General features: G+C 36.6%; 1 protein-coding gene across 2 annotated transcripts in view; it reads left to right on the forward strand.

Moving 5' to 3' along the window:
- map3k20a (mitogen-activated protein kinase kinase kinase 20a) overlaps positions 1-15,099 on the forward strand; it is a 52,314-nt gene extending 37,215 nt beyond the window's left edge. For both annotated transcript variants that reach the window (XM_051905062.1, XM_051905061.1), the window contains exons 16-20: positions 45-143; positions 10,281-10,397; positions 10,659-10,733; positions 12,689-12,839; positions 13,860-15,099. In XM_051905062.1, the coding sequence (XP_051761022.1) occupies positions 45-143; positions 10,281-10,397; positions 10,659-10,733; positions 12,689-12,839; positions 13,860-14,539 (1,122 nt within the window). In that variant the 3' untranslated portion in view covers positions 14,540-15,099. The remainder of the gene's footprint in view (positions 1-44; positions 144-10,280; positions 10,398-10,658; positions 10,734-12,688; positions 12,840-13,859) is intronic.
- Positions 15,100-15,154: the final 55 nt, after the last annotated feature.

The raw sequence follows: 15,154 nt of genomic DNA on the forward strand, positions 1-15,154 counted from the left end.
GGTCACAGCTAATGTGTTTAAATGTTTCTTATGTGCACTCTTAGAATGGTTTGGTCACTGAGGAAGAAGACGATGAGTGGAGGAAGACCGTAAATCTGGAGTTGGTGTTTGGATATCACTGGAAAGCAGGCACAGGCCAGACGGTAAATCACACGCTACATATCATGTGTAGAAGCCCTCATAAGCTGTTTCCATCTAAAGTTGCGAATTCAACTTATGCGTAAAATTGGAATCTCACATAAAACATTTGCGAATAAAGCAGTGTTTCTATCCACCGAGCCAAAGAGAACAAAATCGTCACTTCCTGATAAACTGGTGCAAAATATCGCTAAGAAAAGTATGAGAAGCCACTGTAAATGATCATTTTTGTATATAATACATGACTTGCGTCTCAGAGCACACAGATGAAACACAATAAACGTGTTATCTTGCTTTCGGAGGCGGATGCTGCTGTTCGGGAATGCAGTTCTGAGGTAAATATATCGAACCACTTTGACTACAGATTTTGCTCAGGCGTTTATGCTATCGCATCATAAAGTCAATGATTTTTTTTATGTGCATCGAGGAATTTATTCGGTAAATGTGTTTCCATTGTAGTTTATGCGCATGTTTTCTTATCGGATAAAAAATGTATCTGACTCAAACCAGTGCATATGATTTTTATGCGCATTTTTAGCATTTATGCGCATCTTGGCGTTTCCATTTAGCAGTTTTTATGATATATCCCAAAATGTGCATAAAAATAGGTGGATGGAAACATAGCTAGGTTTATGGTACACAACTTAGGCCCTGTCCCAAATAGCACACTTCATGTGCACTTACAATCTTGTGGACTTTTACCGACAGCGGCATGGCGTCACAAAAGTGCGGAAGATTGCAAGGGCTTAGTGTCCACCAAAGCATTTTTAGCTAGCTGAAAACGCCAGAGCTCTTCTCAAAATGCCTTTCTGCTGGTGCTTGAGAGCGCTTCGGCGGCGCAGTGTTTTTTCCAGTTGAGACGCTATATGTTCTATGATACATAATGTCCGCGGAAGTGTTACTACTATCTGATTTCGCAAATAGTTTGCTTCTGAATATAAAAATGGTGACTCAATGTAATGCATTTGCTCTGGCACTCGTTTTGGACAAAAAGATGTGCTCATTGTTGTCATTTGGTATTATTGTACAAGCAGAATGTGATGATTGGTTGGTGTTGTATTTGCCCCGCCCATCCTCCACTGTGATTGGGCAGCTTGGTAAAAAGTGACAGTGATTTGTCATTTTAGGTTTCTTATCCAAAGTTGAACATTTTTCAACTCTCGGCACTCAGCACCTTGTCTTGCTGTTGCCGTTTTAAAAAATGTGGTGCTTCCATTGAAAACAATTGGAAAAATACGCTAGGCTCGGGAAGAAAAAAACACCTTAGGGTTCCATTTGAGACAGGGCCTTAATCCATGCGGTCTTTGAGTTTGGTATAATTTTATTCTGTCAGATTTTTTTATATATTGTTCACACTACAAAAGAACTACTTGATTTTCTCAAGAAAATGTGAGTGATGCTTGATTGGGTTGTTGCCCAGGCGTTGCTGTGTTTGCTAGGATGCTGTAATGCTGTTGAGTGTTTTGAGTGGTTGTCAGGGTTTTGTGGGTGGTTACCAGAGAGTTACAGCACATCTGTGGTTGCTAGGCCATTTTTAGGTGTTTGCTTGGGTGTTGAGGCTGTTGATTGGTGAAAATCATATGTGCGTATATCAATAGGTACGTTTCCATCCACAAATTTATATGCGCATTTTTACGCAGATCGAAACAAGATGCGCATAAATTCTTAAAAAAATTTTTTTAAGGACTCTTCTTATGCATCCGATAAGAAGACATGCACGTAGATTATGATGGAAAAACATTTACCAGATAAATTCCCTGCAACAAAAAACTATGTGACTTTGCCTCAACAGTGGATGTGATTGGATAACTGGACTAACCAGCCGATCAGTTTCATCGCACAGCATCTCAAATGTTGGTTTGATCATTCTGAAAAGTCAAAGTCTGTCATCAGAATGATTTGGTTTAATTTCCTCCCAGAAGCATCTCACATGATTGCGTTTCTATAAATAACAGCATATAACTAACGCAAGAGAACATGACAGCGTTTGTTGAGTTTTGTCTGTGTGCTCTGAGACGCAAGTCATTTATGATGGAGGAAAAAAGAGCCAGTTTCTTCCCAGATTGCAGCAACTTCCATTTTTATTACAGATATTTTGCACCAATTTCCCAGGAAGTGACTCTTTTGTTCTCCTGAACACATGAGATGGAAGCGCTGCTTTTTTCGCAAATGTTTTATGCAATATTTCAATTTTGCGCACAAATTAAAATCACAACTTTGTATGAAAACATAGCTAGTGACATATATATTAATTTATTCAAAAATACTTTAAAAGATGTGATTCAACTTCTGTATTAATATTTATTTAGATTTTTGCGGCATAAACTTAAATAAGTCATAATGAAGCAAAAAGCCTCAACCTTAATAAGTAGTAAGGCATAATGTATAAGAAGAAAACTAACCAGAAAATAAATAATTATTTATATTTTAAATTATTTGAACAAAACTGCCTCACTCCTTGTGGTCCAACCAACATGCAAAGGTGTGCAGAAAAAAACATAAAACAGGAAATGATATCATAGAGAGGATCCCTGCAGACCATCGTGACTGTGTCAAGGTCAATATAGATAAATAAAATATATAAATATAAAATATTGGATAATTGAACAATTCAAGGTTAGTTCAGAATGTAAAATGTCATTCAGTGTAACTCCCCAAAAACATAAAAAAATCATGATTTTGTAAAAAAAAAAAAAATATATATATATATATATATATATATATATAATTTTAACTTGAAATATATGTTTAAAAATGTTTTGGAAAATAATGATTCAAATGTTTACACTCACATGGATTCAAAAAATATTATGGTTACACCTCATTTTAAATTGGCTTTAAATCAAAACTTTTCTTGGAAATGTTTCTAAGCTGATTACATTTGTAAGAACTTCTTATTTAAACACATTTTTAAAAGGGTTTTCCTCGTCATTGACTCATGTCCGCTCAAAAAAGTAATTGCATTCCTCTCCTCAACAAGATGCATGATGGTCGATTGCTAATCTGAATATTGGAGGAACATGAATGCAGTGTTTGTTCTTTTTAATGTATGGAATGTTTGTGATTTGCTGTCATTATTTTTGCATCACCGTCTGTACATGTTAACAGGGGGCTTTTGTTGGAGGTGTGATGTCTTGTCATAACTGAGATGTTTTGTCACAATTGCGGCGCTCCTTGATTTGAAGTTGTCTTCCTCAAGTAAAAGATGCCTGTTATCACCCTCCTCCGAACACTGACCTGTCTCGCTTAACGCATTTTCGGTTCCCAAGCCTCTTGTTTTGGTTCCTCTTTTTCGTTCACTTAAAAAAAGCTGCGAGAGATAAATAATTTTTCATGTAAGGCGAGGCGTAGCATCCACCCCCTCTTGCCGGCGAGCCTTTGTTTGGGCCCCTGACACAGGAGAGCGACTGCGTCTTCACTTTCCGTTTGAATTTAATCAAAAATTTAGCCAGAAGTCATTTTCTTTTTAAAAGGCAAATGTTATTTAATCTTTCAGCTGTTCATTGTCCCATCATAAATAGTCCCCTTTCAACGCGTGCGGCGGGGCTGAAGCGGGGCCGCTAATTGCCTCCTATTTCTCCTGACATGTGGTGGTTTGGTTGGGAGGAAGCTCAGCGGGAAGAAGGAAACAGGAGTCTGAGAAAATGAGAGCTAATTATTTTCCCCTGCCTGGTGTCAGCCTCCGTGTCAGCCTTGTTTTTACAAACTGCAAGGTTTTTTGCACTAAATAAAACAAACCCGCTTCGCTCGAGGTTTTTTTGCCGCCTTTTTTTGCTCTCTCTCTCTCTCCATCTCTCTCTCTCTCTCCTGGCGGTGTCGTGGTACCAGCTGCACTTCTCAAAGCCTAAATGAGACCCTGCGATTGTGCTTTGCCCATCTGACAGCACAGAGTGTTTCTGTTAATGAGGATATCAGGGCTTAGTCGCCGGAAAGGTGCTGAATTATGTATGAGGTGTCATTAGACGCTTACCACGCTGGCCGTCATTACCGCACATTGTTTCTGCTGCTGCTATTAGGCAGGGATAACGTTTGGCAAACGCTTGGTCAGCACTCGGCCGACTTGTTACTGGACGCCTTTAAGCCCCGTCCAAAAACAAACAGGCACACGCTCTCGGGTGCCTGTTCAGGCTTGTGTAACAGGGTTATATATATGGCATTTGTCTCCACTTGCCAATAATGAACCATGATCAGACTGAAAGTTGATTGGACAGGAAGGGGTTAACGGGGTTTCCTATTGGCTGGTTGTCTCTCTGTGCTGCCAGAGGTAAGGAGTGTGATTGGCAGCTCTTTAAATCAAACTTTTATTCATAACACTGTCATTGAAATGTGTGGTATGTTATTTTAGTATCATTGAGATATTATAGTTTTTATTCATATTTTCAAATAGTTTTTTCTGTTTCATTTTAATTTGAAATTTTTAGTAATTTTGTTGTATGATTTTGACATTTTAGTATTATTAGTTTTAAATATGTCTTTATTAAATTTTATTTTAGTACATTAAGTTAAACTAACTTAAAAAAAATTATAATGTTGCCTTGTCAACTAAAATAAAATACGTGTTTGTATATTTTATATTATTCTATTTAGGGTTATTATAGTTAACTAAAACTAAAACCATTAAAAAAAATAAAATAAAATAAAATAATAAAATAAATTTTAACTGAAATAAAAATTAATAAAAACTATATAGACATTTAAAAAAAAAAACACTTGACATAAATCAAAACGACAAAAACACAAAATTATTACATATTTAACTAAACTTAAAACGGAAAATATAAAAATTAAAACTAACACTGATTTCAGTTAACGTTCATTTTACTTCAAGTAATGAAAATGTTTTGTATGGTTTTAGTTAACTATAATAACAATGAAATTGGTTTCTGTGCTTCCTTTCTGTTTACTGATTATGCCCTAGTTTGTTGTCATGGTTACTGATTGCTTTGTGCACCTGTTTCATGTTCAGTTTGTTGTCACTTCATGCGTTTTCTCGGATCCGATAGCTATCCGATCATGAAAAGACCAAGTGTAAATGCCTTCCGAAACGCATTCGATCACTCAAACCAATTCAGGAGGTGCTTTGAGACCCATTACCAGATGAAACTGGACAAGTGTAAATGCATTTGGTTGTTGAAACCACAACGCGCATCACCGCAGCTGAGTATCTCAACACACAATCATCTTTATTAAAAGTAGTGAGACTAAATGATCTTACCAGTGCTGATGCCGCTCTCTCTCCTATTGCAGTCTTTGATCTTGAAATTAGCTTGTGATAAATAAAATGAAGCTCAAATCTGTTACATTTCTTGATGTGAACTCATTTCATTTGCATGTAGTGTGGGAATTGAACATCAGATTTATATTTGTTTTGCGGAGACACATTTATGTGGCCAAGTGTCCTGTAAATTGTATATTTATAAGAAATCGGATAGCTGTCCATCTGAGCATGAAGTGACCAGGTGTAAACAAGCTGTTAACTTTTCCTATGCACTGTGGTTTTTGATAATCTTCTTTGTTTCACCCCCATGTCATCCAAGATGTTTATGTCTTTCTTTCTTCTGTCGAAAAGAAATCAAGTTTTTTGAGGAAAACATTCCAGGATTTTTCTCCATATAGCGGACTTCACTGGGGTTCAATGGGTTGAAGGTCCAAATGTCAGTTTCAGTGCAGCTTCAAAGGACTCTACACGATCCCAGACGAGGAATAAGGGTCTTATCTAGAGAAACGACTGGTCATTTTCTAAAAAAAAATTAAAAATTATATACTTTTTAACCACAAATGCTCATCTTGCACTGCTCTGCGCCACGCATTACGTAATCACGTTGGAAAGGTCACGCGTGAAGTAAGCGGAAGTACCGATCCAGTGTTTACAAAGTGAACGTGCAAAGACTAAGCCAAACGGCCTTTACAAAAAAACAATGATGTCGGACGATTTTGAAGTTGGAGGTTTTTTGTTTTTCGCCCTACCGCAGTACTTTCGCCTACGTCACGCGTGACCTTTCCAATGTGATTACGTAATGCGTGACACATCGCAGAGCAGTGCAAGACGAGCATTTGTGGTTAAAAAGTGTGTACATTTTTTTTTTTTTTTTTAGAAAATGACCAATGGTTTCGCTAGATAAGACCCTTATTCCTCGTCTGAGATCGTGTAGAGCTCTTTGAAGCTGCACTGAAACTGACATTTGGACCTTCAACCCGTTGAACCCCAGTGAAGTCCACTATATGGAGAAAAATCCTGAAATGTTTTCCTCAAAAACCTTAATTTCTTTTCGACTGAAGAAAGCAAGACATAAACATCTTGGATGTCATGGGGGTGAGTAAATGATCAGGAAATTTTAATTTTGAAGTGAACTAATCCTTTAAACAGAATGCAAATTCGTAAATATTGTGAACTACAAATATAACTACAATAAAAGTAGTTTCTGTACTATCATTAAGACAATAGTAACAATGACATAATAGATGCAATACAACAAAAGAGAGATAAAGTGCATTATTCTGAATATTATCTAAGAATACGTTAGGCTCAGAGTTAAATACGTTATCAATGAAGAAGGATGAGTTTTATGAATGCACAACGCAGAAGGGACAACAGACAGTTACACTTGCACAAGGCCTCTCTATCAAACAGCGTGTAAGTGTGTGTAGTGTGAACAGCCACATGCTTTAAGCCGTTCCCTTTGACCTCGGCGCCGGGCTGGCAGATTGGACGGATCATTACCGCTCGGCTCAGCCGTGTCTGGCGTGGCCTCTCGGTAAGGGGCCTCATCTCCATTGCTAATGTGAATGAGAATGGATGTTAAGGTCTCTCGCTCTTGTTATGCCTGAGAAAGGAACACGGTCGCTTCTCTGCACTCTGATCTCTCGTAGCTTCAGTCTTCACATCATTCTGTCTCAGAAACGTGTGTGTGAATGAATACTCTCCCGTTGACATTCAATGATTCATTCTCACGCTTGGCTTCCTCAGGGATATGTTTGCGTTTACACGACACAACACAATGTCTCACAGCTTTACAACAGAGCAAAGTTCAACATTATCTGTAACACTCGTAAAGCTAGTAGTAAATGTGTCGCTTTATAGCATTCATCAATTGTCCTGTTGTACGTATATAAGGCCGTGATAAATCAGATGAGAACAAAACTTGAACTGAATTGAGCTCAATAACACTGCTTTATAACTGAATTAAATTCTTTCATATTTGAAGAATTTTGCAACATTGACGTTATTGAACTGAAATGAATCAACATTGTACTAATTCAAGCTGAATAATGACACTATCGCCTTCTGTAGAGCTGCTTATAGCCTAATTGAACTCATTTCATTATTGATGAACTTTACACAGTTATTGAACTAAAGTGAATCATTTTGGCCGAACATACAGCCTTTCAAAGTATACTTTTATTTGAAAGTGTGCTCAACCTCAAGATGGTTGACACATGCGCTTTCATTAATTTTGTCATTAAGTACTCACCCTCATGTCGTTCCACACCCGTAACACCTTCGTTCATCTTCAGAACACAAATTAAGATATTTTTGATGAAATCTGATGGCTCAGTGAGGCCTGCATCGCCAGCAAGAACACTCCCTTTTTCAGTGCTCAGAAAGCTACTAAAGACGAATTTAAAACAGTTCATGTGACTACAGTGGTTCAACCTTAATGTTATTAAGTGACGAGAATACTGCGCCAAAAATAACGAAATAGTGACTTTATTCAACAATATCTAGTGATGGGCGATTTCAAAACACTGCTTTATGAAGCTTCGAAGCTTTACGAATCTTTTGTTTCGAATCAGTGGTTCAGAGCGCCAAAATCACATGATTTCAGTAAATGAGGCTTTGTTACATCATAAGTGTTTTAAAACTTCAATAGTTCACATAACTTGAGTTTGGTTTGATGTGACTTGCAGTTTGATACACGCTCCTAACCACTGATTTGAAACAAAAGATTCTTAAAGCTTCGAAACTTCATGAAGCAGTGTTTTGAAATCGCCCATCACTAGATATTGTTGAATAAAGTCGCTATTTTGTTATTTTTGGAGCACAAAAAGTATTCTCGTCACTTTACAATATTAAGGTTGAACCACTGTAGTCACATGAACTGTTTTAAAAATGTTTTTAGTAGCTTTCTGGGCATTGAAAAAGGGAGTGTTCTTGCTGGCAATAGAGGCCTCACTGAGCCACCGGATTTCATCAAAAATATCTTAATTTGTGTTCTGAAGATGAACAAAGGTCTTACGGGTGTGGAACAACATGAGGGTGAGTAATTAATGACAGAATTTTCATTTTTGGGTGAACTAACCCTTTAAATGATTTACAGCACAGTAACAATTTTATAAATAAAATCTACACAAACCTGTATTTTACCGAAGAAATGCACCAATTCGGTGTCGCTGAGAGCTGCTCTCTCCTGAAGAGGATGCAAATAGCTTTTGATAAATAACTCAACCACTGGGTTGTTACATCTGTCCTGGGTAACTCTAAAACCACAGGGACCCGTTGTTCAATGTCTATGCTATTTCTCTCCAGAATTTACGATGACGGATAAAAATGCCTTTGTATACCTAGAGTTAACCAAGAGTTGCAAATATCTTAATATCACACAAGAAATTGTTTAAAAAAAAAAATCAACAAATTGGGCCCCATCATACACCCTGTGTTTTTGCTAGTTTCAGCCTGACGCAGTTATCTTTTTCACGTACAGCACCCACATTGTTTAGATAGCAGAAGCACTCGTGGCCATCTGTTCACCCATGAGCGTGCTGGTCTGAAAACGAGTTGTGTTCAGGCACATTGTTGGCGTGTTGCTATTTTGAGGCAACTGAAAACAACTGCACCATTGACCAACAAAAACCTGGTCTAAAGTCAATGGCACAGTATTTGTTTTGTTATTAGTAATATGCGCCTATATGCGGGTGCACAACGTGTGTACACTCTGCTTTTTACAGACACAGGGACGCACAGCAGCACACAAACATGACAAATATTAAAAATAAAAGGATTAATGTAAAAGATTATTTTTGTGTCCATAAAGATAAAAATGCTTTGGTGGAATCCGGCTTGTCCCATAGATGGTCTGCTCACACGCTTTAACCTCACGCACGAGCAGATCCGTTTCCTCGCTAGAGAAGTGTTTAGTTTTTCCGCTTGCAAATTCGGTCATGTAAATAGCAAATCCGCCATGACACGAGCGCAGCTGGCTTTTAAAGGGAATGGGAGATGAGACTCTGATTGGTTTATTGCATGTTACGCCCAAAACACACCCATTACTCATTAAGAGAATAGGGACAACCCTTTTAGACCATGCACCGGGCGTGCCGACCATTTTTCCTGTCGTTAAACTAGCAGAAGTGGATTCGGACACGCCCTAAGTGCACTTGCGCCGTGGGCTTCAGATCTTCCGCTTAGATCGTTAAAATAGGGCCCATGGACTTACAATGAAGGAGGGAGCCAGGTCATATCTAGAGACCAGCGGCCAATTTGTTAAGACTGTGTGTTATGAACTGATTTGACACACTAGGAATTAGTCAAAAGGTAATCCGTCTAACTTTTCTGATTCAAATTATTAGACAGAGCTACCTTTTTATGCAATTGACTTTAAAAGGTTAGGACCAGCCTTGAAGAAAAAAAATAGATGACTAACTTTTAAGACTAGTCTAAGCAGTTTATGCAACTGGGCCCAGAATATCACGTAGATAACTTGAGAGTAACCAAAACACCCTACAATCCACATATAAATGCATCAAAAAACTTAGAATACCTTAGCAACACCCTGGCAACCACCCACCTGTTTTTTTGGGGAAGAACCACTGAAATGTTCTTCAGAATGTGAAGAAATTAAGATATTGCTTTTTTAAGCGATTACATTTATATTTATGAGGTGGGAGAAATTGTGAAAATCTAGTTAGATTAAAGTGTGCAGATAGATTCACCCTAGTTTGTGCTTTGTGTGTTCTTAATTCCCATTGTTGTCCTCTAGGTTGTGCTGTTGGGTTATATCACCCTCAAACTGCTAAAATCATACGGTCTACATTTCTGCATTAAGTCTCTGTCCACATTTACCTGCATAAGATGCTACACTTTAACCTCATCCTACCCGCTGTTTTCTCATCTGTATCTCATGCTGTCTTTCTGACCTCTGCAGGACTGCAAATGGAAAATGTACATGGAGCTTGATGGGGATGAGGTGGCAATAGCATATATCAAAGACGTGACCTTTAATGCTAACAGACCAGATGTAGATGTATTAAAGATGACCAAGGTGAGAGATACCATATATCACTGTAAATGATGTCTCCATTAGTTTCCCACTGTGTTTTGAGGAATACAGAAGCCAAGGCATTAGCACAGTTTGTTTCCTGAGGTCATATACCTGAGATAATTCTACCTCACAAATATTTACTCCACCAACACAAGACTTAAATGTGTCATGAGTAGAGTGAAGACCTAATGCATGTTATGATGCTGTCATGCCTTTCTGATGTGCTTTACTGTTTGTGGTAAAATCTAAATTACTCTCCAGCCTCCGTTTGTCATGGATAAATGGATAGTCGGAATATCTGGCACACAAACTGTTGACTGCATTGTAAACTATGAGGTAAGTACCAGTCAAAAGACTAGAACTTTATTTTATAGTCTTGTTCTGCATGTACAGCACATACTACATACTTATTATAGTAATTACAAGGTACTAACCCTGAACTCAACCCTAAACCTAACCTAAACACCTAAACCTAAAACCTAAATGTAGTTACTTTAGTGTACTTACCTAAGAAAGTACTGAGTATAAGAGCATTGTAAGTGCATAATTACACGGTAAAATAAAGTGCAACAAATATTTTTGTAATGTGGTGTTTTTCAGAGTGAAACTGCACATTCTAGCAAGTTTTGATGAAAGATCCCGAAGACATTTTTTACAATAATGTACACAATAATACTAGCTTTGTGAAAAAGAAGAACTATATTTAGCTTACTTTAAAGAGTACATCTTACTTTAAAAGTAACTTACTTGAAAATAATATACTTAAGTTCAAACGGAATATAATGTTATCAGCCACTTAATTACATATTAAAGGGTTAGTTCACCCAAAAATGAAAATTCAGTCATTAATTACTCACCCTCATGTCGTTTCACACCCGTAAGACCTTCGTTCATCTTCAGAACATAAATTAAGATATTTTTGATAAAACCCAATGGCTCAGTGAGGCCTGCATTTCCAGCAAGACAATTAACACTTTCAATGCCCAGAAAGGTACTAAAGACATATTTAAAACAGTTCATGTGACTACAGTGGTTCAATCTTAATGTTATGAAGCGACGAGAATACTTTTTGTGTGGCAAAAAAACAAAATAACGACTTTTCAGCAATATCTAGTGATGGGTGATTTCAAAACACTGCTTCATGAAGCTTCAAAGCTTTACGAATCTTTTGTTTCGAATCAGTGGTTCGGAGCGTGAATCAAACTGCCCCCCAGTGGTGAACCATTGAAATTTCAAAACACTTATCATGTAATGAAGCCTCGTTTACTGAAATCACATGACTTTGGCCGTTTGATACACGCCCCCAACCACTGATTCGAAACAAAAGATTTGTAAGCTTCGAAGCTGCAATTAAATTCAAAAATGTGTAAGAGTAATTCATAATGAATTATAATTGTCTTTGAAATATGGTTAAAGTATGGTTAAAGAGCATTTATGGTAAACTAAAATATACTTTAATGTAATTTTTATTTAAACTTGTTAGTCATGTATTTAAATTAGTGCTTTTCATATCGATTAATCATGATTAATCACATCTAACATAAAAGTTTGTAAATATGTGTGTGTGTGTGTGTGTGTGTGTGTGTATATATAAATATGTATATATATATATATATATATATATATATATATATATATAGTTTGATGTGATTAATTGTGATTAATCCATTTATTTTGGATAACCAACATTTATAATGATAAAGTTGCAATTAAGTACATTTAAAATATATTAACTTTAAATGTAATATTGAATAACATACACTACAGTTAATATTATCAAGTACATGTACTTTAGTATGTTTGTCAACACATCAAAATAAGTGTACTTCTTTAAAGAATGACAAAAGGTTATTAAAACAATTATTTAGAATGTGCTTTAATGCAAGACTTTGACATTATATAGTCATGAACGTGTACTCTTTAAGTACACTTAAATGGACTTTTATTTCAGTAACATATAATCTGTAAGTACAGTTTTTAAAAAATATAATTTTAATAATGTACATACAATACAATTAAACACTCTTCTTTTTCACAAAGGTAGCAATGCATATTAAGAATGTAAATGGTTGATTTTAATTTCATGTTATCTTTAACATCTATTCATAGCATCTAATGTTTAGCTACATAAATATTACAATAACCCGTTTCATGAATCTCCTTATGTGCAACTTGCTTAATAGTTTATTCAGTATGTCTTGTAGTTACTTGAATACGGCAGGTTCAAATGTGCCATCAAGGTTATAAGGGGACACGAGACTGTTTTCAACTGGTGCCTTGTTTCCTGACAGAGTAACGTGAGATCTCCGAAGTGCACGAGACATGTGCACACAGTGCAGTGGAGTCCGGACAGCAGGAGGGACGTGATCAAACCAGTGGAGCTGGTCATTGAGACAGCGGCGAGCATCAGGGAAAGTTACAACAGAAGCAGGTCCAACTCAGGTAATGCGCTACTGATTAATAGAGAGCATATTAAAATGTATTACATTGAACTTTCTTTTGAGCTATTTCAATGTAATTCCAAGAGATTCATTCAAGTAAATAATAATTGTTTACACAAATTGTTGACTGTATTTGTCACGTTTAACCATTCAACACTGGTACCGAATTTATAGTAAAAAAAAATTCTTTAAGTAACTAACTGGTGCCATCCAAGTAAATGCTTCTTTTAGGCAAATATTTTGCCCAAGTTTTATTTAGTTAATTATTTTATTCATTTTAGTTTTATTTGTATTTTAATAGTCCTGTTAAATTGATTAATTGCAATTAATTGCATCTAGCATAAAAGTTTGTTTATATAATATATGTGCGTGTATATATGTTATTATATTTATATTTATATATATATACATACACACACACACACACACATATATATATATATATATATATATATATATATATACATATATATATAGTATATGCTTCCATATGTAAAGTGATTTGAGTACCCATAAAAGCACTATATAAAATGAACAAATTGTTGTTATTATTATTATTATACATATGTGTGCATGTGTGTGTATGTATGTCAAATCGATTAATCGCAATTAATTGCATCTAACATAAAAACTTAAATATATAAACTTTTATCTTAGATACAATTAATCGGGATTAACCATAACAAAATCCTTAAAATCTAGTGCTGTCAAATCGATTAATTGTGATTATTTGCATCTAACATAAAAGCTTATATATATATATATATATATATAAACTTTTATGTTAGATACGATTAATCGTGATTAATCGATTTGACAGCACTAGATTTTAAGGATTTTATTTGTTAGCAAAAATTGCAAACCCCACATAAAATGAATGGAAAATAAACCAGCTCATATAAAATTGAATTTGACCTCCTCAGATTTCATTTATTTTCATCTGTTTTTAAAGGCCCTGTTTTGTAACTACTTTGTAAAATCGTTAAAAATGGCTTGGTTTGTCATTCTGTTTCTCAATCAGGTGTTGATCCCAGATGGATTTACAATCTGAGAATGAAGCAGATGAGAGAGCAACCTAACCAGGAGTCCGCAGGCAAGATGACCCTCCCTCATTTCCTGTCTGTCATCAGCAACCAATCATCGTACGCCGCTGCTGTGAGGAGGTCACCCAATCGCAGCCCTCTCACTCCATGGACAGACTCGCGGAGTTCCTCTCCCACCCTTTCTGTCAAACTCTCCACCATCCACCTGGGGTCAAAGGGCAGCAGCCCGTCCAGCACAACATCCGAGAGCGCCTCAGAGCGAGAGCGCCCCCCTAGTGCTGGAGCTAAACACACCTATAACAGAAAAACGTACTATGACCACACACTGAAAATCACTGGAGGAGGAAGAGGAGATGGAGAAGCCAGGAGGTATAATCAGGTGACACCGAGAGGATCCAGAGGCTTCCAACATGCTGGACGGCCACGAAACAGTTATATAACTCCACCGAACCACCAACGCCCAATACCGGGGATATCAATTGTCACTGAAGGGGTGAAGCAGAAAGGGGAGCCTGAAGAGGCCGGGTCTGGCGATGGGGAGTGGATTAAAGTAGAAAGAAAGAAGCCTAATAAACAAGAACATAAACATCAGGAAGGAAGGCAGGCCAGAAACCGCCCACGCAGAGGAGGGAGGGGAGGAGGCCGTGGCCGAAGTTGAGCGTGTATTCTGATAGAAGGGGTGGTAATGAATCAAGTTCGATTCACAGTAAGGGCTAAACGGGGACCTGATCTTATAACCAAAGAAAGCACTTAAATCTAGTTGTTCCTGGATTGTTAGTGTATTGTAAGTACACTTAAATAAAAGTGTCTTCTAAATTGACACTGATTAAGGGCAAAAGTTCGCTGTGAAATGGATCTTAAATGTCATAAATTATTATGCTGTTCCTGAAAAAGGCCTACTGTCTTTGCTCTTTTAAAGTTGATATTTCCTTTCTAGGCTTAAACTTGAATTTGCCTCTCTTGAAATTTTGTTTTGTGTGTGTGTGTATTGGAACTATGCCGAATACTTCAATGGCGATCATAATTTTGGACATTTTCTATTAAACTGTTTTGATATTGTCTGCCTGCAAGGCAAATGTGGTTATATTATATTGTGGTATTTTATTGTGGAGGATTATTTCATTTATATGATATAAAAGATGTATTTATTATTATATTGGTGGAATTTTAAACTTGGTCAATTTATAAGATATTAATAAAATGTAAACTTTGAACCAACACTTTGCTTGTTTTATCTAGTCAACATTTCGCGCGATTTATGTGTCCTTATGCA

This window comes from Ctenopharyngodon idella, chromosome 9 (assembly GCF_019924925.1).
Source record: "Ctenopharyngodon idella isolate HZGC_01 chromosome 9, HZGC01, whole genome shotgun sequence".
Classification (NCBI taxonomy): Eukaryota; Metazoa; Chordata; class Actinopteri; order Cypriniformes; family Xenocyprididae; genus Ctenopharyngodon; species Ctenopharyngodon idella.